Genomic DNA, 23,334 nt, shown 5'->3' with positions numbered 1-23,334 from the left:
TTGGACAAAATAGTGGACACCCTGGCTAAATCCAAGTCGGCCTTCCTCCCTTCGGCGGCACTGCCTGCTAAGGTTCGGAGTTCGGCTTTTCGTTCCTTTCGGGTTCAGGGTAAGGCGAAAGTTCAGTCCTTCCCGAGACAGTCTGCGAGTAAGACTGCCTCTAAACCCAAGAAGCAAGCCTGGAGTGCTCGGCGCCCTTCTTCCAAGCAGGAAGATAAACCTGCGGCCTGATGGGACGGGCCTCCCTCTGGGGGACCTCAGAGTGGGAGGCCGACTTCTTCTATTTGCCCAGTGCTGGCACAATACCACCACGGATGCCTGGGTTCGAGAAGTGGTCTCCCAGGGGTACGCCCTGTCTTTTCGGCACAGACCACCCCACCAGTTTTTCTGCACAAGTCCTTCTCAGGACAAGACCAAGGCGTTACAGGTTCAGGAGGCTATAGAGTCCTTGCTGAAAGCAGGGGTCATTGTTCCCGTTCCTCTATCACAACGAGGGATGGGGTATTATTCATCTCTGTTTCTGGTGCAGAAACCCAATGGTTCTCATCGCCCTATCCTCAACTTGAAGTCTCTGAACAAATTCCTCAGAGTTCCCAAGTTCAGGATGGAAACGTTACGTTCCATCATTCTGGTGATGGAACCGGGGGATTACATGGTGTCCCTGGACATCCAGGACGCCTACCTCCATGTTCCGATAGCATCTTCACACCGGCGGTATCTGAGGTTCGCTATCCTTCAACACCACTATCAGTTCCGGGCGCTACCCTTTGGTCTCTCCACGGCACCGAGGGTGTTCACGAAGATTATGGCGGTCATGGCCGCACATCTTCGGAACCAGAATGTACGGCTGCTGCCGTATCTGGACGACCTCCTGTTGCTGGCGAGCTCCCCGGAGGTACTGCTTCAACATCTCCACCTGACGATCGCTTGCCTGCAAGCACACGGGTGGTTGATAAATTGGAAAAAGTCCTCCCTGATTCCATCACAGCGGATGGTTCATTTGGGAGCCCTGCTGGATTCGCGTCAGCAAAGGATCTTCCTGACTCCGGAGAAGGTCGCCTCCCTACAGCTGCGGATACGCAGTTGCCTGAGCCGTTGCCGCCTGTCGGTCCATTCGGCTATGAGAGTTCTGGGGTCCATGGTGTCGACATTCGACATGGTGGAATTTGCCCAGTTCCATTCCTGGCCCCTGCAGGGGCTGATTCTGTCAGAATGGAACGGGTTACCTCACCGGATCCGCTCTCAGGTGCTGGTGTTGTCTCCGGACGTTCGGCAATCTTTGGCTTGGTGGCTTCAGACAGCTCATCTGGTCGAGGGGCGCCCATTTTGGATCCCGGACTGGGTCCTGCTCACGACGGATGCCAGTCTCCGGGGTTGGGGGGCAGTGACCGGCTCTTTGTCGCTTCAGGGTCGTTGGTCAGCGGAAGAAGCACTTCTCCCCATCAACATCCTGGAACTGCGGGCAGTATACAGGGCCCTGCAGTCGTCCGGCCCCGCTCTTCACGGAAGGGCGGTACAGGTGCAGTCCGACAACGCCACCACGGTGGCGTATATCAACCACCAAGGCGGAACTCGCAGTCAGGCAGCGATGTCGGAGGTGTCTCGTATCCTGACTTGGGCGGAGGGTCACATTCCAGCGATCTCGGCGGTCTTCATCCCCGGAGTCCTCAATTGGGAGGTGGACTTCCTCAGCCGTCACGACGTGCATCCCGGGGAATGGTCGCTTCACCCAGAGGTGTTTCAGCTACTCGTGGACAGGTGGGGACTGTCGGAGCTGGACTTGATGGCCTCCCGTCACAATCACAAGTTGCCCGTTTACGGGTCAAGGACAAGAGACGCAGGCGCAAGTCTGGTGGACGCGCTGTCGGTGAAATGGACGTTTCACCTGGCGTATCTGTTTCCTCCGATATCCCTGCTTCCTCGGGTTCTGCGGAAATTCAAGCAGGACGGCGGCATGCTCGTGCTGGTAGCTCCGGCGTGGCCCAGACGTCCTTGGTACTCCGATCTCAGGAGCCTCTCCATCGACGCTCCGTACCTTCTTCCTCAGCGTCGGGACCTGTTGTCTCAGGGGCCCTGCCTTTACCCGGATCTGGGTCGGCTGTCTTTGACGGCGTGGCTCTTGAGACAGCCGTCTTGAGGTCTCGGGGCTTCTCCAGTTCGGTTATTGGTACCATGCTCAGGGCACGCAAGCCTGCTTCAGCACGGATTTATCACAGAGTGTGGCACACTTACTTTCAGTGGTGTGAGTCCAGACATTATGATCCTCAGGTGTTCCGAGTTTCTAGGATCTTGGAATTTCTTCAGTCAGGATTGGATCTCGGCTTACGCCTTGCATCTCTGAAGGTTCATGTGTCCGCCTTGTCCGTGTGGTTTCAACGGCGGATTGCAATACTACCAGACGTTCACACCTTTTTCCAAGGTGTTCTCAGGATCCAGCCTCCCTTTGTGCCTCCTGTGGCTCCTTGGGACTTGGCGGTGGTGCTACGGGTCCTGCAGGGTCCTCTGTTTGAGCCTCTTGAGGCGGTGGAGCTCAAGTGGCTGACATTTAAGACTGTTTTTCTCCTGGCAATTGCTTCGGCCAGGAGGGTGTCTGAATTGGGGGCGCTTTCCTGTCGCCCTCCTTTCCTGATTTTTCACCAGGACAGAGCGGTGCTCCGCACTCGTCCAGAGTTTTTGCCCAAAGTGGTCTCGAAGTTCCACATTAATCAGGAACTTGCTGTGCCAGCTTTTCAGTCCCCTGATCTTTCAGCTGGTGAGACTTCCTTAGATGTGGTCCGGGCGCTTAGAATTTATGTAGACCGGACGGCTTCGGTTAGGAAGTCTGATTCCTTGTTTATCCTCTTTGGTTTTCACAAGAGGGGTTGGCCTGCCAACAAACAAACGTTAGCCCGTTGGCTTCGTTCCGTTATTTGTGAGGCTTATGCACAGGAGGGCTTACCTGTGCCAGCCTCTGTTAAGGCTCATTCCACTCGTTCTGTGGGTCCCTCTTGGGCTGCTAGACGTGGCGCTTCTGCTGTTCAGCTGTGTAAGGCGGCCACTTGGTCTTCAATTCGAACGTTTTTGAGGTTCTATGCGTTTGACACCTTCGCCTCTCAGGATGCATCCTTTGGGCGCCGGGTACTCCTTTCAGCACAGGAGCGTCCCCGCCCTTAGTTGTACTGCTTTGGGACATCCCCAAGGTCAACCCTGTGGACCCCCTATGGACCCTGAAGTAGAAAACAAGAGATATGGTAAGAACTTACCTTTGTTATCTCTGTTTCTACGAAGTCCATAGGGTCCACAGGGCGCCCGCCCTGACGCACCTGGCTTCAAATGGGCTGTGTGGCTCATCACCGGTTTTCCGTCTCCCATTTCTGTGAGTATGGTTTCTTGTGTGTTCCAGTCTTCCTTCTCTCTGTTTAGTCTCCTCCTCCGGCCTTGGCTGCTTACCAACTGAGGTGCTGTGGCCGGGGGCAGGGTATAGAGGAGGACGGACCCAAGTGCATCCTGGGAGCAGCTAAAGCTTTAACTGCGTGGTGCCCATGGATCCAGATCCAGCTATACCCCAAGGTCAACCCTGTGGACCCTATGGACTTCGTAGAAACAGAGATAACAAAGGTAAGTTCTTACCATATCTCTTGTTATTTATACAGTACTGAACATTGGGACAGATTCAAACAATATAGGCCTAATAGGCATATACAGTATGGTAGCTAGTTAATTGGCCAGGAGCTATTTTAATAGATGAAAACACATGAAGGATGGATAGGGTATAAATGAGGTCTGAGAACAGACAGAGGGCATGCTGTGTATGGGCGTAATGTGAATATATCCTGGCCAGAACACACTTTTTTTTTTTTTTTTTTTATTAAATAACAAAAATAAAAAAACAAACTCCCCATGAAATTCCTTTTTCAATACCTTCTATTTCTGTTCATGAAATAACTACATATTGTGTATGGCTAATGATCCACAGCATAGGAACAATAACCTGCTGAGTGCTCATTTGCAAGGAATCTCTGTGTACCAAATGTAATTGTTTCGTTTTTGGCTCAGTTTCCTTCTCTGACCTCTTTGAAATTATGGCTGATCACATGCCAGTTTATATCACCATAGCTGCCCTAATTTTACCAAACATTAGTAAACGCTGCACAATCCTTTTAGCAGCTGCATAATACTTTATTTCAAGTAGTTAAACACTATTTAATTTCTGTCTGCATACAGTTGCACAGAGGGCTATATTTCCATCTGATTACTCTGACATCTGACTAATGAATGATACATTAGAAGTACATTTTCCTCTCCATACTCTATCAACAATAATGAAGGGTTACAGGGGCACCTGTATGTTCCAGTACAAACATCATTCTAAATTGCCTGGGGCTTCTGGTTCCATTTCATAATATTGCAGCTGTCATCCTGTAGAACTAGGCAACTGGATAACATAACCTGTCATCATATGCACATATGATAACACAACCAAAATAAATCTATCAGAAAAGATTACCGTATATTATTTCTTGTTATTGCACATTTTAATGTTAAATACTTTTTATCTTGAGGTGTTTGTCATTTTAACTGGTCAGTGCTATAGTATAAACAAAACAAATGCGTCATACATTATATTAAACAGAAATAATCTATGGGAGAGTCATTATTTTGCAAGCATAGCACACAATTGAAATATTAATTAAAGTGTAATACTGAAACTACAAATATTAGTTTATTGCATAATTAAAACCTGGGGAGTCGAGGAAGATCTACATCTATTGCAGTCTAGAGAATTTAGCTTTTAGCCTTTTACTCAGTTAATTGCAAAAAGTATTCGTGAGCATATGGCAAACATTAATTTTTGACATGGATTTTCTAATGGGGGAAGGGGATTCAATCAGCTGCAGTAAAATTTTTGTTTACCACAGCTTCAATAAACTCGCCTATCGCACGGTAATTACACGCACGTGGCTATGCAAGCTCCCGCTTAACGCTCAATCCAGTTGTAAAAAGTGGTAATTTTGTAATTTGCTATGATATTATGGCCCCCATACATCTACGATGGATTGGGGTAATTACCCGTTCTGCCAACGGCGGGGTCGGTGAATCGGGAATATTCAACATGTTGAAAGGTTTCGATTCACCTATCTTGACCTGAAATTGTTTAGAATCAGCAAATCGGGGATTTTTAACATGCAGAATTTCCTTAATTCCCTGACGGATCGCTGATCATCGATGTCCTCAGTTTCCGATTGGCGAATCAGGGAAATACGCCTCATATGCAGGGCCGGATTAAGGTTTGTGGGGGGCCCTGGGCAACAAACTTGTGGGGGCCCCTATTAATAGAGCTGCTCCCGAGAATGATCTCCCAGATAGGAGGCAGATAAGAGTCGAAATTCACCCTTACCCCGACCCGGCTCAAGAGGGTGGTGACCTGCAGCAGACCTTCTGTCATCTCCTTCATTGTATCCCTGTCGGAGGAGTAGAAGGCAACTTCTCAGCTCCCCTGGATGGTGTGCTCTAGCTGCGAGGGACAGTGGGGTGGAGAATGCAGGCAACTGGCGGCATAACCAGGGGCTGCTGTCAGATCCTGGGCACTGGCAGGGAGCAGCCAGCCGGGGATGCCTTCGGCGGGTGAGCAGACGCTACAGCACACTGTTTGCTCCGCTCCTCTGCAGTGAGACACAAAGGCAGCTGCATCTATGCACAGTGACAAAGCCGGACACAGATAGGCCCACGGAGCGGGAGGCAGGGAGAGGAGGGAGGAGGAGATGGGGAGTGTACACCCGGCTATGTCCTGTATGCTGCTGAGGGACTGATCAGCATCTCTATGAGACTGTCCGGTCTCAAGTACCGTGACAGCCACTGACACACACACACACACACACACACACACACAGTCTCGCGAGATCACAACAGGGTAGTGAGCTCCGCGGCGGCGGCCGTATATGGAATAGCTGAGCCACCGCCGAAGAGAACCGGAGTGCAGGCAGCGATATGCTGCTTTGCTCTCTTGTGTGGGGGCCCCTGGACGGCCACACCCCCCTATAATCCAGCCCTGCTCAGATGTATGGGGCCCTTTAGCTGCGTTAAAAATGGGAAAAATGTGGAAACCTGCCTGTACCCCAAAAAAGTGCAAACTAACATTGGATAACAATATAGAAGTATATTAGAGGCCAAAAATAAAGTCATTAGGGCTCCTTAAAGGTGTTAAATGCTGATTTTTGCTTTTTGTAATAAGATTGAAAAAAATATAGAAGTTTTTTTTCTGCAAATGAAATGCTCTATATTAATTTGGGGTGCATAAAATAGATGTAAGTTGATTTCATGTCAATTTAAGCCACTCTTAAAAATGTGTTTATAACCCGTGTAACTCCCACCTGCAATCCTAATAATACATGTCCCATCAATACAGCACCCCCATATACCTGTCCCACATCAATTATCCCATTATGCTGCATTTATAGACTATCACCCCAAAGATGACATGTCATTATTGACCAAATTGAGCTAGGTAATTATTAGGGGTGCTATCCCAGGGGTTCTGAACCAAGTCCCGACATTTTTACCTTTTAAAATATGGATTTTCCCAAACTTTTCACCTACTCGGGCTGCGAGAAAAAAGCTGCGTTAAATCCGTTGGAAAGTTAATACGGCTTAATTTGCGTTAAGTTGTATTTAGCCGCATTAACCCCTGTAAACGGGTTATCGCGTCTAGTTAAATCCCCCTGCTTGGGGTTCATCCAACTCTACCATACAGGTCAGGTATAGGAGGAGAAGCCTACTTCCAGTCTTGTATTATGCTGTGTCGGATTTATGAAAAAACTACAAATAAGTCTTAATTGTACCATAGTACCTGCAAGGAGGCTATGTTATTTTTTAAATATGTATCTTCTTTTTAGTTCACCTTTCTTTTATATGGTTTGTGTAGTAGGATAGTCTGGTACAAGTAGTTGTGTTAATCAGATTTGCCAACAATTAAATGAGAAGTTATGTGCCTAAACATGGAATGATTTAATTGTTTGTGATCGTCATTTAATTTCTAAGCTCTCAGATCAGTTGACCTATTCTCTGCCTTGGTAGATGCCTAGAAGTGCACTTTGACTTGTGAACGGACATTATAAATGTCACATCCAAACTTACAGCACTTTAGAAACTCTTCTTAAATTAAATAGAACCGTTTCCTTTTTCATCTTAAAATGCTGCTTTGCTAATGCTGGGTAGACCTTAAACGATGTGTACCTAGCGATGCATGGGGAACTTATGTATGCTCGAATATATATTTTGCATTGGTACAGTGCCCCCAGTTTTTTCCTTTCCCAGTGAAGTGGAGATGCTAGCCCCTGCAATGGACAGCCCTAAACATGTTCTCCTCTTCTTGCGTTTCTGCATTCTGCTACAGCAAAATGAAGTCTCATTTTTGCACTGTTCTCCAAAGCAGCATGCTGTGCAATGAACACTCTCATAATTATCTACTCAAACAATCAATAGTCTGTTTTTTAGTAGCTGATTTTACAGTTCATGGCATCTGATCAATTAGATTAATAAAAAAATGTGTGTGTGTGTGTGTGTATATATATATGTGTGTGTGTGTGTGTGTGTGTATGTATATGTATATATATGTGTATATATATATATATATATATATATATATATATATATATACACATACATATGCACACACACACACGCAGTTGTGTTTATCCTGCTTTACTCCACCTTAAGTATTTTAACTGGGTTGCCAATTTCTGAGCAGCCCTCCACTGCACCTGTAATATTCTCTGTGCTGACGATAGGGAGTTGAAATTGCTGTCAATACAGCTGAGGGGGTGGTTCAAGTGTCCTGTACTGGACAGTAGGTGCAGCTAAAACAAACATATTCTACATACGCAGCATATTTTCTAGTATGCATTTTGTAGTTGGTCATTAACGAAGTGTGCTGCTGTTCCAGGTGGTTAAGACTGTGGGCCTGCGGGAGGTATGGTACTTTGGACTCCAGTACACAGATTCGAAGGGATTTCCGAATTGGCTGAAACTCGACAAAAAGGTAAGTTTGCCATTCAGCCATAGAGTTTAGAGGTCACTGCTGAATTCCTGAGATAGTTTTTCTGCTTCAGTTGTAATGACACAGTAACTGTTTAACTAGTGCAATGAAGATCGCATTTCAAAAGGTGCGCCAACCAAGAGCCCTATCGCACAACCATAAAAGCATGTCTCTTCTTTTCTTTTTAAATATTCACATTGTAAATCATGCTGATTTTTTTGATGGATGAACATTTCTATAGTAAATTTATGTATCTGACAGTGCATTGTAGTGCATACCATTACACAAAGTTTGTGTATAAATGTAAAATTTATTTATGTTTCATATACACCTTATACACACAGCCTGAAGGTAATTTATAGTTTATTTTTAATAATTGTGTGCTTTAAACAAAGTTTGTGTACATTGAACCATCAAAAAGCAAAGGTTTCACTATCTCAGTCATGCTAAAAATATTCCATATTTCGGAATATTTGGATATGGGAGACTCAACCTGTATTTTCAAATGGTCCTTTTTTCCCACATAGCACATACAATGGCACTACTATTTCCTGGCTCGGCAGTTTGAATGCTTTCCACAACTTTTTTCAAACACCTGGTCTGAGATTGCAATGTCTGCAAAAGTAAAATGTCACCTTAAGGTGGGTACACACCTGACAGATCTATCTGCAGATCCAGTGATCTGCAGATGTATATGCAGATGATGGTCGTTCATACACACTGAACAGCCATCATCTGTGTCTTGCTGTGTGTCTCGGCGACCAGTGGAAGTAATGGGGGGGGTCTCCCGCCCCCCTCCTCGCGGCTGCTGCTGTGTGTGTACGGGCGGTCTGCAGACCTGACGTACACACCTGCCGATGGACAGATACTGTATGTCTACAGACATATCTGTCCATCGGCTGTGCAGCATAGCCAATGCGATATGTCTGTGAACGCCGACCTTCACCGACATATCACGGGTACACACTGCCCAACGTGCAGCAGATACATTGGCCGATCAAATGATCGGCCAATATATCTGTCAGTGTGTACCCAGCATTAAAGTGCAGCCTTAATAAATGTTACTTTGTGTTTTCTTCCTCTTAAAATACAAAAAAAAAAATGTTGGTCTGTGCCTCAATTATTCTATTATAGACACAACAATAAGGAAACATCATATCTGTTTTCATTTCAGGAAAACCAGTTAACTTTTTTTAAGTCTTATTTACACTTTATTTATTTGCCTTTGAAGTTCATCTAGAAATTGCACCTAGACCAAAACACATTTTGTGGAAAGTACTGTCTAATTATCCGTTCACTGCCACATCCTGCTAGTATTTGTGTGTGACCTGGGATGCTCTGTGCCCCCTGCAGCACAGTCTCTGTCCCTCGTGCCACATCATTGTAGCCTCTCCCACAAACCGAGACTCTGCCTGAGAAATGAGCATTTCAGCATCGCTGGTGTACGTTTCATGTCACTTCCTCCGCAGATTGTCGGTATAGGTCCCCCATCATCTGGAGCAAAAATTCTACACAACCATATGGCATTATCTTGTCTTGCGAATCATTGCACCCATGTATAAAACAGATATATGTATATTGGGGCTGATGAGTAGCAATTAAAATATTATTTAAAAGAAACAATCATGGAAAATTAGCACACATTGCCTATGCATCAGCAGCATATGTGCCTGATTAACTACAAGTCATCAATGTGTATTTGTACCTATCTTATACTAGGTGTAAAAGATTGAACTCCCAACAGGCATATAGGGATCTATTTATCAAGCAGTGAAAAGTGTGGAGAAGTGAACCAATGTAGAAGTTGCCCGTAGCAACCAGTCGGCTTCCAAGTAGCATTTATCAAGTACAGTCTATAAAATAATAGGTAGGAGCTGATTGGTTGCTATGGGCAACTTCTCCACTGGTTTACTTCACACTTTTCACTGCTTGATAAATAGACCCCCTAGTCGCTTATGTGCTAGTCCACCTTTGTCCTTATTAAAAGGTCTCTAGACAAAAGAGCCTCTTCCCACCCCAGTTCTGCACCCTCGGTAAGTGCAAATGCATCCAAACTGTGTGTGACTCAAAATAATAGCCGGTTACCTTCCAGTGACAGGCCAGTTAGTAAAGGTTTAACTCTGCAAATTAAACTACTTCCCAGGAAAGCTTGGTCCTCAGAATGCATAATATATACTGTGCAGGTTGCTCATCGGAGCGTCCCTGGGGCACTCCACGGGTACTGCAGCAGCAATCCTGGCTGCAGGGTGCACTGGTCGCTCATAGCTAGTTATGGCCCTGTGCTTTATTACTGCAGACCGATTGCTAATATCACTTTAATAATGTGAATAGATCGTAGCAGCAACGTTACTATAATTTTAACATAAGTGGAAGTGAATCAAACTTATTCATCCAGGCCGAAGCAGTGTCTGATCATCATCATTATCCGTTGCATTTAACATCAGGGGTTGTCCACCCGCAAGTGTTGCAAACAGCGCATGCAAACAGGCACATATAAGTGTTCCTTGTGGTCAGCATGGGATACATTTTGTGTGAATACACCCTTGTTGGACTTTGGTCATGCTTACATGCAAACCCTGTCCTAGCCACTTTAAGTACAGGGGGCTGTAATTGCAATAACGTCTCAGTTGGAACGGGCAAGGTGTACTTCAATAAATAGACTTTTAAAAAAAAAACACAATTTTGTGTACATGCGCATTTAAAAAAAAACACAAGTCGCAGGGAAAAAAAGATGCAAAATGCATGTGCGTCACACTACACGAGCCCCTTTAGTGTTTTCCGTGTGCCACTCTGTAACCCAAAACTCAATGTCAGCCTATGCTGTGCAGATTATGCAAGTGATGTGCAGCCACACATTATACCAGCCATATTTAAGGTGATAACCCAATTTTCCTACAAATCCGGTTACTACTTTGACACTGGCACATATGTAATGCTTGCTTCACAGCTATATATGTGGCATGGAAAATAGAACATGATACAAAGTATGAACACTACAGTTGATCACCACCAGTTGACATGCTTACTGATAAGATGTTAGCCACTAATAGTGTATAAGTTCATGTGCTGACGTGTTTTATGAGCTATGATGTTGTAAGTAAGAGACTACATTTTTAGTTAATGTTTGATTTGTGGAATGTGACACTAATTTCAGGTACATCCTTAATTATTGATGTAACAGCCAAGGGTGGAAAGGACGCCAAGGAAAATTCTTGCCCTCTGCTCTACTTGCTCTAGAACCGGCCCTGAGTTAAATTATTAGAAAAAGAAAAAGTAGGACACACTGCCTGCCAGCCAAAGTTTGAAGCATTTACATAGAAGGATTGAGCTTTGTTATTTTGCATCAGTGGTGCAATGCTAAATTCGTTTGAGTTATTGGCCTTTATTGTAACAAGAATAGCTTGTAGAGACATCAGACTAATGGATTCATATACAAGAGCTGGTACTGTGACCTCACAGCCAGCATAACCAGCCTTCTGTGTTTGATCAATTAAATGTACATCAGATCCCATTTATCTGAAGACCCCGAGAGTGATAAAGTGGAGATTGAAAAATGACAGAGAGGAGCTGATTGGTTGGTACTTTATCAAACAGCCTGTAAACTGACAGGAGCTGATTGGTTGGTACTTTATCAAACAGCCTGTAAACTGACAGGAGCTGATTGGTTGGTACTTTATCGCTCTCCACTTTATCACTCTCCAGGCCTTAGTACATCTTCCTCTCAGTGTGGTAATATGATTAAACATTGTAATAAAACTACAAAGCTCAGTCACATTAACACAGAAGAACTGTGTAATTTAACTTTAAGCATAAATAAAACCTTTTTTGTTGCATAGACATACTTTACCGCTTACCAAGGTGACTATCCACTTATCTTAAGTACTTCAGGAAAATATACATGCATAAGTTATTCATATATGCATGTATGCAAAATCCTCCTTTTTTGCACAGCCATTGTCGGAGAATGTGCAAGTGGTACTGGTTGGTAACTAATTTACATTTAATACTGGAGGACCATATCTAGTATTAGTCTGCATGGCCCTACAACATACTGCACTCTCTCATTTAGATATAGGGACACTGATGTTAACTTAAAACTAACCACATTATGAAATCTTCCAAGCTCAAAAATGTAATGTTTGTATCTTAATGTATTAATGTGATACTTGATATACTTTCTTATATTTCTCTTGTGCTGGAATCTATGGATGATATTTTATATTAACATTACCCAATGAGTGGATTATGTCCAGATTTATGCACAGCACATTACAGGAAATATTTAGTCACACCAGAACCTGCTCCAGTGGAGTTTACAGTCCGGGGTCAGTTGTGTCAGAAATCCGTTAAGCTGCCAGTATATTTTTGGATTGTGGGAAGAAACCAGAGGAAACTCGCACAAACACAGGGAAAATATACAAACATAAAGGATATTGGCTGGCATTGAACAAATCACCCGAGCACTGTGAAGCAGTAATGCTAAATACTGTACTACTAGATGTTTCTGTCCATATAGAAATGTATGGTCAAAATCAGCTTGATCAATAATAATTTACCTTTTAACAGTTGCTGTGTGTCATAAGTAGGTGATAGATAAAAACTTTAAAGAAGAAATGCGATTAGGCATAATTGTGTACTTTTTAGCATGTTTGTGTACTATAATATACATTAGTTTGCTGCTTTTGAAACTTGATATTGTAGCGATAGACCGTTTTATTGCACAGAACAACAGCTGTTTCATTGCCAGCTTTGTGATGTAGATGTCGGCCTTTTTATTGATTTATGGCCCTTGTGTGTAGGTATCTGCACAGGAGGTGAGAAAAGAGAACCCGCTCCAGTTCAAGTTTCGTACCAAGTTCTATCCTGAGGATGTGTCTGAGGAGCTCATTCAGGATATCACTCAGAAACTATTCTTCCTGCAAGTCAAGGAAAGTATCCTGAGTGATGAAGTGTACTGTCCCCCAGAGACTGCTGTGCTGCTCGGCTCCTATGCTGTACAAGCCAAGTTTGGGGACTATAGCAAAGACACACACAAGTCGGGATATCTGAACTCAGAACGTCTCCTGTCACAAAGGTGAATCCACAATTAAGAATTAAGGCCCAGATTTATCAATGAGTGATATTCTTGTTATCACTCGTTACTAATCTTAATTGGTGCTCCAACCAATCAGCTCCTAACTGCCATGTGTTTGAAAAATGACAGTTAGGAGCTGATTGGTTGGAGCACCACTTAAGATTAGTAACAAGTGATAACGGGACTATCACTCACTGATAAGTATGGACCTAAGAAACAGATTTTACACTGGGTATAACTCAGACAGGGTGAGCTAGGGTGAAGTTCCTGGTACTTTTTCAGGCAGCTGGGTTCATACCTACACTATGTTTTTGGAAGTTAGCTCCAGAAATTAGATCTACTCCTGGATTTAGTGGTGTAACACTAGGAATAATCGCTATGGAGGCTAGTGCATAGAGGGCCTTCACTCTGTGTATTGCCTTGTTGCCCACTCTTTCCAGCTGACAAATTGCATTGGTTAGAGCCAGGGCCATAGAGTGCAGGATGGGCCCAGGTACTGGAGGCGGTGTGGCCAAACAGTGGAGGCTTGGTCACGTCCACTAAAATATATATGCTCATCAGTATGATCGCTCCACAGCAGGGAGAGAGAAACTGCTGTTACTCAGTGGCAGCAGCCTCCCTGGAACCTGGGGAGAGAGGCTTCTGACAGAATGTATGAAGTGTTACGGGGTTGGGACTGGGCCACCTGCCAGGCTCCTCCAACAAGCCTGGGCCCAGGAAATTAGTACAATCTTGGGCATCATGTTTCTAAAGGTGGAAGGTGTTTACTACTGATAGTCTCAGCAGTGACCAGGAAGTGTATTTTACATTCTTGGATTCAGGAGCATCCTCCTTCTATGTTCCTCTTTCTGACTTTGTGTTTCGCATGAACTGGATGGAGGCCTCGCTCCATAAGGAACTTCGTACTAAATTGTTCTTTTCTGTCTGGGGAAAAAAAAATTATATAAAAAAAAATATATTCTCTCGAATTCTCTTCATCAAGGTTGCCTCTGAATGATGGAACCATTTTTATATTGTATACAAAACAAAAATAGTTGAAGGAACGGTAATTAAGATCTGCTTACAGTCATACACTGACCTTTTAGGTAACTACAAATGTAGCTGCACAGATCGCGGCCCCAGACGATAAAGCTAAAAGTCTAACCAGCAAGTTACAAATGGCAACATTTTCTAAATATAGATAGTTGTGTAATATAAATTGAAAGCAAAATTAGCAGTATACTTTTAGAAGAATCCGTTCTCCTCATGATAAAATAGATTGAATATGAAACATTAATGTTTATTAATACCACAACTGAAATAAACATCTAGAAATGTATGGAAAAAGTACAGCGGTGAACTAAAACTAAAAAATGTGTCTTACTTTATATGTAATGTTCCTAATAATGTCAAAATAAATATACATTGTTTTAAGAATTTTAAACATTCTTCCACTTGGAAAATAAAAATAGTACTAGTTTTTAATGTAAGTCTTTATAAATCACTGGGGAGCTAGATTATACTGTAGAAAATGTAAAATATATTTTATTTTTATTTGTTCAGACCAAATATTTGTGGCTACCAAATTAACTTCCAGCATAGCATGCAGGTCTCTTTGCATGTACAGTGCCTTGCAAAAGTATTCACCCCCCTCTGCATTTTTCCTGTTTTGTTGCCTCACAACCTGGAATTAAAATGGGTTGTTTGAAGGTGTGCATCATTTCATTTACAGCACATGCCTACAACTGTGAAGTTGTGTTTTTTTTTAATATCGTGAATCAAACAACATTTAGGACAACATAAAAGAAAACTTCAGCGTGCATAACTATTCACCCCCCTAAAGTCAGTACTTTGTCGAACCACCTTTTGCGGCAGTTACAGCTGCAAGTCGCTTTGGACAAGTCTCTATGAGCTTGCCACATCTTGCCCCCTGGGATTTTTGCCCATTCCTCAAGGCAAAACTGCTCCAGCTCCTTCATGTTGGATGGTTTCCGCTTGTGAACAACAATCTTCAAGTCTGACCACAGATTCTCAATTGGATTGAGATCTGGGCTTTGACTAGGCCATTGCAACACATTTAAATGTTTCCCCTTAAACCACTCGAGTGTTGCTTTATCAGTATGCTTCGGGTCATTGTCCTGCTAGAAGGTGAATTTCCGTCCCAGTCTCAAATCACAGGCAGACTGAAACAGGTTTTGCTCAAGAATATCCCTGTATTTAGCACCATCCATCTTTCCCTCGACTCGAATCAGTTTCCCAGTCCCTGCTGCTGAAAAACATCCCCACAGCATGATGCTGCCACCACCATGTTTCACTCTGGGGATGGTGTTCTTGGGGTGATGGGATGTGTTGGTTTGCGCCAGACATAGCGTTTTCCTTGGTGGCCGAAAGTTCAATTTTAGTCTCACTTGACCAGAGCTCCTTCCTCCATACATTAGGGGAGTCGCCCACATGCCTTTTGGCAAACTCAAATTGTGTCTTCTTATTTTTATCACTAAGTAATGGCTTTTTTCTGGTCGCTCATCCATATAGCCCAGCTCTATGGAGTGTATGGCTTATTGTGGTCACGTGCACAGATACATCAGTCTCTGCTATGGAACTCTGCAGCTCCTTCAGGGTTACCTTTGGACTCTGTACTGCCTCTCTGATTAATGCCCTCCTTGCCCGGTCTGTGTGTTTTGGTGGGCGGCCCTCTCTTGGCAGGTTTGTTGTGGTACCATGTTCTTTCCATTTGTTGATGATGAATTTGATGGTGCTCCAGGGGATCATCAAAGATTTGGATATTTTTTTATAACCAAACCCAGAATTGTACTTCTCAACAAATTTGTCCCTGACTTGTTTGGAGAACTCCTTGGTCTTCATGGTGTGATGCATCTTGCTTAGTGGTGTTGCAGCCTCTGGGGCCTTTCAGAAAAGGTGTGTTTATACTGACAGATCATGTGACACTTAGATTTCACACAGGTGGTTTTCATTTCACTAATTATGTGACTTCTGAAGGTAATTGGTTGCACCAGAATTTTTCAGGGGCTTCATAGCAAAGGGGGTGATTTAAATATGCACATGCCAATTTTCAGAATTTTATTTATAAAGATTCTTTTTTATATATATTTTTCTCATTTCACTTCACCAAATTAGACTATTTTATGCAGATCCATCACATAAAATTCAGATTAAAAAAAGAAATAAATTACAGGTTGTAATGTAACAAAAAAGGTAAAAAGCCAAGAGGGTGCATACTTTAGCAAGGCACTGTATTTAGTAGAAATTAATGTACTATGTCCAAAGTCTTCTGTAGGAATTTATACTGCCGATTTACTTACTCGTTGTCTTCTTCTAGAGTGTTGGATCAGCACAAGCTTTCCAGACAGCAGTGGGAAGAGAGGATAGAAGTGTGGCACTCCGAGCACCGGGGCATGCTCAAGTGAGTCTGCTTTTTGTGTTTACCTAGTCATGCGTTTTGGATAACTCCTTATCAATATCCCTGTTTGCCATTTTTCCAGCCAGCTTACATTGGGAACACCTTGGTTTGCCTATATTGTTCTCTTTTACAGGAAAATCTCAAGTAAATATCTAGTTTGATTCCAATATGTTTTTAAAATCTATCTTTATACAGTAGGTGTGCGCATAAGAGCTTGAACCTGGAGAAGCATTTTTCTCTCTGCACACCAGAGTTTTCTATAATAACTTCATATAAATGCATTACTGTCACCATATCAAAGCCTGAAATGACACATAATCGAGGATAGGAGCTTCAATATGCTACATACATAGCTGTGAATGTTACTAGATGTTGATGAGCTTCAATTTTAGCTTTAGTCCCATTTGAGTACAAAAACCTAATAGAAAATACAACAAAATTGCATGTGTTATTTTATATTCTCATAGAACATATCAGTAGCCGGAGTCTTTGCGGAGCATATCATTCTATATAAACATCTGCACTTAACACTTACGACTACATAACACACACCGGCACGCACGCGCTACATATTAATAGTACACAGCCACAGTACCTCAAGGAAATAGTGTTAGGACAGTGCTCATATAAGGCTACAGGCACTAATTTGGCTATGTGATTGTGAGCATAACCTAGTATAACATCAAAATTTATTGGAAGAAAATGTTTACTAAAGAGAAGTAACTTTTCCCTTATCCTTTGGGAATGTTCAGTTTCATATGTCAAATATTTCTAAGATCCAGGAGAAATCAGCCAGGTCCGGAGTCCATTCACTGTTACTGAGCATTGTACAACATACAGCCTTATGTTTCTAAGTGTCTGGACTACTGCCTTTTTCTGTCCTAGACCCTGTATTTCCATTAGTGTAAACTGTGGCGAGCACCTTGTGTATCATTGCATGTGTTCTGTACGTCCATCAGTCCGTCTTTCTTTTATTTTCTTAATGTACATTGCTGTGGATATATTGCCACTTCATAAGATATAATAATATTACACCTCTTATATTTACTGGGCTTCACCTTGCAGTCTGGCATGTTTTATAACCTCTTCCTGCTCCTCATAGCTAATAATTGGTTGGATTTGTGTTATTTGTTATTAATGTATCCATATTTGAATGCTGTGCAGGGAAGATGCCATGCTGGAATACCTGAAGATTGCCCAAGACTTGGAGATGTATGGCATCAACTATTTTGAAATTAAGAATAAAAAGGGGACTGACCTCTGGCTGGGAGTGGACTCTCTGGGCCTAAATATTTATGAGCAGGATGACAAGTAAGTAATGTCTAAGTAGTTTCTTTACACATGGGAAATAACCTCAAGACAGACTTGATCTGCATTGTTTTGCAAGCCTGTAACTGGTTACCTGGTGTTTAGAGAAACATTGCTTGTATTCAGCTTTGCAAATAGAAGATCTATTCAGCAATATGATATTGATGTTTTCAGTGCTTAAAGGGGTTCTCCAGTTACATTAAACATTTCCCTTTTACTTCTCCATGACCCCATCCTTAATAATATATTTTTTTATTTACACTTAAATATGTGTCAATAAAGCAGTAATTAGGATGTGTAGAAAACACTGCATGATGTTCCAGCCTGCCTTGTTTGTAGAGGATCACAGGCCGGCCTCCCAGTACTCTATAATGTATTGTTCATTACATTGTGCTAGGACACAGAAGAACCCATTACAGTGTATCAGGAATGCAGAAGAACTGCATTTGCACAGATCTACAAACTTGTCAAATCCATTTCCCTGGTGGCTGAATTGAATAACAATTATCTTGTAGTTTTATAAGATTTCTGTACATATAAGGTCAATCTGTATCTTGTTTTGCTTAAATGTCTCTTGCTGCCATTAGGAAATTACCAATGTAAAGGGTTAGCAGACCCATACTGCCATATACTGGTGGTTTCATGGAACCTGTGTGTAATTTTAGAACCAATATTTGTTTGGAAATGTATACAGTATGTGATGAAGAACCAGATTGCCAGTCAGAATTCGGCACTATAAATAAAATACATAATCTTTGAAAATTAATATGATACCTTCCATGCTCTTTTTATTGCAAGTGTGTTTCCATAAATAATAAATAATTGCATGTACTGTACTGGGGTGTTATCTGTAACTAGAAGGAAGAGTGAGAGAAGTAGCGTGTTACATATGAATATAGCTTCATTAGCATCATTGGTTAATGGGAAGTGTTTGGAGCCTGTGTCTGTGCTGAAATGCTTCTGTGCCAGCAGCTCTGTAGGGAACAAGGTGTGGTCAGCCTCCTCCAACCTTGTCTGGAGAAGTAGAAAGGAATACATGAAGTCATTCTTTCGCAAGCTGCCAACCTTACAGCTTTCACCCTGTGAAGAAACAAGGAGTGCCTGTCTGTAGGTTACGTAACAGAAACTGCCCGTACTTTTTTATCATTATTTGAAGTACTGGAACACTACAGTGTCACTATGGAGACACAAACAGGTTTTTCAAGCTGCTGCAACCTACAAACTGCAGGACTGAGCAGAGAAAGTTTTAGGGCAGAGAAGCCCAACAACACCCTCTAGCTGTACATGATGCTTTTTTTTATGCATGTGCTTTTATTCTTTACTGTAAGTGAATAGTTTGAAGGTCTACATTCTTGGACTTCACTCCCCTAGGTCGGATATCCACAGGAGTTTTGACTGCATTTAAAAAGCGTTTCATGTCTGATTGTTTTACTTGTGTTGGGCAGGTAATTGCAGGTCCTTCCTTGACATCAATGTATTTAATTTGCATTAAACGCACTGAGTGGAGCAGAGGCTGCAAATTACAACATTAGTCTCTATACATCATGGGTTTGGGGGCATGATACACAATGTTTTCTATTTGCAGACCTCTTTTTATGCATTGTTTAGCATTACAGCATTAATACACAATGCACCAGATTAGTGGACAGAATCCTAACAGAGCAATTATAAGCTTAAAAGATAATGACCCAAAGCACTTTGGTGTAGGCTTCATATTTGTATTCACACAAGTGCATACTGGTAATTAAAAAAAATCATTTGTGTTTTAACCTTTGGTTTTCAAATGCAGTAAATTGCAGGTCTTCTACATAAAGTTTAACCTTTAAACCAGCTATGATTGTGTGTATAACCAGCTATTTTGGGATTGACTAGAAAATATGGTGACATTGTAAACATTGTGTATGATTTATATGTTGCAGATAAAGAACTTCTGTAATAAATAATCTCTATTATTATGCTAAAAACGGCTGTTACTGCAGATCTGCAATCTGCCACCCGGCTCTTTATGAGCACTGGCACACCTTGTTCCTCTATATAGGAGAGCAACTCCACTGCAGGCAGTATGAATTAGTATACAATCTGCTTGCAAAGCTTTCACACAAAGTCTCCAGAAGCATCTAGCTCCAAAATGGATGTATCTTGTGATATTTCCTATTGGCAATGTCAGATGAGTTGATTTCTGAATGCAGTAAGGTGTCCTACACCTTGGGGGATAGGGGGTTCCTGCCATCAGTAACTGACTAATCCTACTTTGTTGTTAGAGATTTAGTCGCTGCTACTAAAAAATTACTACACTGTCACCAGGAACCACTTTCTTCTTGGTCATTGTGGTTATGCTGCTGCAACTTTTTGTTGACTGGACAATTCCCCCATAGCCCTTCCTATGGATCATGACCACTATGGTAATGAGCAGAGAGTGACCTGAGAGAGACACTGCTCAACTCTGGACTGCTGGAAGTGTTTGCACTTATCTAGTGGTCACAGGATACGTACAAAATAGAGGCAGGTGTCTTCAAAGCAAGTAAGTGATTATTAGCTCCAGTGATCAATCTTAAAAAGGACTCTCTCACCAATTAAAGGTATTGATGAGGCACATAGAGATACATTTTAGAAGTCAAGATTTACACACGAAAATACACAACATGGTACATTCAGATGGTACAGGATTATCTACACACTACATGAGCTCAAAGTTGCTGTTTATACAGTTGAAAACACAGTACAGTAGGAGGTAATTTCACATCTTTGTTCTATAACCAATCCAGGGTGATAAATGTTACTATCAGGTGCATGAGCCTGAATACATTTACTACAATTCATACTGTAATTGCTGGGGGACAACTATTTGCAAAGTGAGTGACGTACGTTTGGGGAGGTAACTGGGTGTGTCAGGACCATTATTTGGGCATGCTCTAGGAAACCTCTGTGAATTTGTTTGCAGCTGGAGAGGCCCCGGTGTCTTAGGTGAGATGCTCATTTGAGACAGCATAGGCTTGTTCAGGGCTTCAATGTGCGACCATTGTCCTGCTTTTGTACATAAGTAGCAGATGTGAGACGTTGGAGGTGGGCATATCCGTGTATAAGATATCAGCTAAGTCATTAACATATTTTCGCAAGACCACCGCATACAAAATCGCATTTGCATCTATCTCTGAATCAGGCCCTTAGGCCCCCATTTACTAACGAGTTTTATCACCAAAATGAGTGATAAATTTCACTGTGTATGATAAATGGTGCTCCAGCCAATCAGCTCCCAACTGTCATTTTTCTAACAGTTGACAGTTGGGAGCTGATTGGCTGGAGCACCATTTATCATACACAGTGACATTTATCACTCGTTTTGGTGATAAAACTCGTTAGTAAATCAGGCCCTTAATCTTTTAAATTTCCTGACTAAAATTGTCCTCTTCCACTCTGCTGTAGGACCTAATTATCTCTCACACTTTACCTTACAGAATTTGATCAAGCCCCATACAGTAGTTCCCCTCCTGCCACTTCTGGGTTTCTCAGATTTCCACCATGCCCTACACCTCCAGGAATTCATTTTGAATTCACGAGGCACCATTGTCAGAACTGTCAGGTTGTTGCTCATTTGCAAATCTTGGCTCTAGTGTCGATTAATTAATCTTGGATCTGCTCCTGCATGACTTCCAGAGATGTGGGGACCCATCAGGACTGCCAGCAATCTGGTTACTGCATACAGGGAAACAGCCCCCACAGGGACCCAGATTACCCTAGACCACAGGTACTCAAACAGTGCATGTTTTCTAGGACTTACAGAATCACAAGTGAGATCACTAGCTCTACCTGTGGATCTTTTAGAACAGTGGTTCTCAAACTGTCTCCACACAGGTCATATTTTCCAGGTCACCCAGCAGGTGCACAGGTGTATTAATTACTTATTGACACATTTTAAAAGATCCACAGGAGGAGCTAATTATTTCACTTGTATTCTGTGAGGAGACCTGGAAAAACATGCGCTGTTTGGAGTCCTGAGGACCGAGTTTGAGAACCTGTGTTTTAGAATGTGTCAGTGAGTAATGAATACACCTGCTGAGTGGCCTGTGTGGGGTCCTGAGGACCGAGTTTGAGAACCACTGCCCTAAACCACCAGGGAACAGTAAGTACATTTTATTTGTATACATTTGAATAGTACAGCATCGGGCTTTAATCACTTCCGCAATGCAGCTCAGAGCTTATTGCTCCCAACTGCAGTGTTACACATTTTAAATGTATTTTAATGCAGAAATTTAAACATTGCACATAAAAGACCTTTTAAAAAGTTGTATGATTGCATAATGGTTAACATTGTTACCTCTCAGCATTGGGGTCATAAGTCAGTTCCTGACCAAGGCCTTAGCTCTGTACAGTTCTGCGTAAGATGGAGGTGCTGTATAAATAAAGTGATGATAATTATAAACACGATATTACGCCATGGCAGTTAACTGGACAGGCACTGCTGAGCAATGCTTTTAAATAAATGCAATATATATACAGTTTTAATAGCATCAATATTTGCACTTAACTGCACCATAGCACAGAAAGTAACCCTTTCAGCACCACAGCAGCCATCTTGGCCACATGGGGCTTGTAGAACGGAAACAAATCTAAGCCATCTGGTGGGAATACTGCCACTGTACTAGTCTTGGCTGTTTTAGTGCATCATCATTACTAGACCTCTCTTCTTTCCTATCCCCAAATCCCACCCTCTGTCTCTCACTCCCCCATCATCTTAAATCTAACCCTCCTCAATGCTTCAGCAACCCTTCTAACCTCATCAACATCTCGTCTGTCCTTCCATTTTCATGTGTAATGCCAAGTCAGTTTGCAACCAGCTGACTTCCTCATCTCTAACTCGCTGGAACTTCTCATGGTCAGGGAAACCTGGCTATTTCCTACTGATATCGCTCCTTCTCCCACACCGCCATAACTAAAGTCTATAGCTACAAGTTTCAGCGTATGCTGAATATTTCCATTGCAACAGTGGCTGTGTTGAGATTTGCAGTGCTGTTACATGTCTACTGTATTGTACTGTACTATTTTATACTGTACTATTGTTTTGCCCTCTGTACAAGCACTGTAGACCATGTGTGGTGCAATATAAATAAAGTTTAATAATTCTGAAGCATTCGTATACAGTGTATACACTATTGTGTATGGGGGATGTAGTTAATATGCCGGTGGACGGGATGCCGGCATCCCGCTGCCCGGCAAATGCAGATGCCGCTATCCCGAAGGAGTTTAGGATACCGGCGTCGGCATCCCAAATGCCAGAATCCTGAACGTTAGGACCCGGGTAAGAATTAAGAGTTTCCCCGGGGATGGGGGGTTAGGTTTAGGCACCCCCGGTGGCAGATTAGGGTTAGGCAACCCCTGGGGAGGGTTAGGGTTGGGCCGCCGGCATATCATACCCATCCCGTGTGTGAACATGTTTAAAATATCAGAAAAACTTGGATTTAGAGAGCGTTTAGATCCTGTCATTCCATGTTTCCATCTGTATTTAGGTTATGTGAAAAGGCAGAATATTAATATTGTTGCTTT

General features: G+C 42.6%; 1 protein-coding gene across 3 annotated transcripts in view; it reads left to right on the top strand.

Annotated features, from left to right (window-relative positions):
- LOC148543120 (ezrin-like) overlaps nucleotides 1-23,334 on the top strand; it is a 94,700-nt gene that overhangs the window by 54,190 nt on the left and 17,176 nt on the right. For all 3 annotated transcript variants that reach the window (XM_088454390.1, XM_088454399.1, XM_088454416.1), the window contains exons 4-7: nucleotides 7,922-8,017; nucleotides 12,814-13,088; nucleotides 16,405-16,488; nucleotides 17,650-17,796. In XM_088454390.1, coding sequence (XP_088310516.1) covers nucleotides 7,922-8,017; nucleotides 12,814-13,088; nucleotides 16,405-16,488; nucleotides 17,650-17,796 — 602 coding nt within the window. The remainder of the gene's footprint in view (nucleotides 1-7,921; nucleotides 8,018-12,813; nucleotides 13,089-16,404; nucleotides 16,489-17,649; nucleotides 17,797-23,334) is intronic.

The sequence above is a fragment of the Taudactylus pleione genome, unplaced genomic scaffold (assembly GCF_031769625.1).
Source record: "Taudactylus pleione unplaced genomic scaffold, aTauple2 ptg000006l, whole genome shotgun sequence".
In the NCBI taxonomy this organism is placed as follows: Eukaryota; Metazoa; Chordata; class Amphibia; order Anura; family Myobatrachidae; genus Taudactylus; species Taudactylus pleione.
The sequence above is the reverse complement of the archived record's forward strand: the minus strand, read 5'-3'. Positions and strand labels throughout refer to the sequence as shown.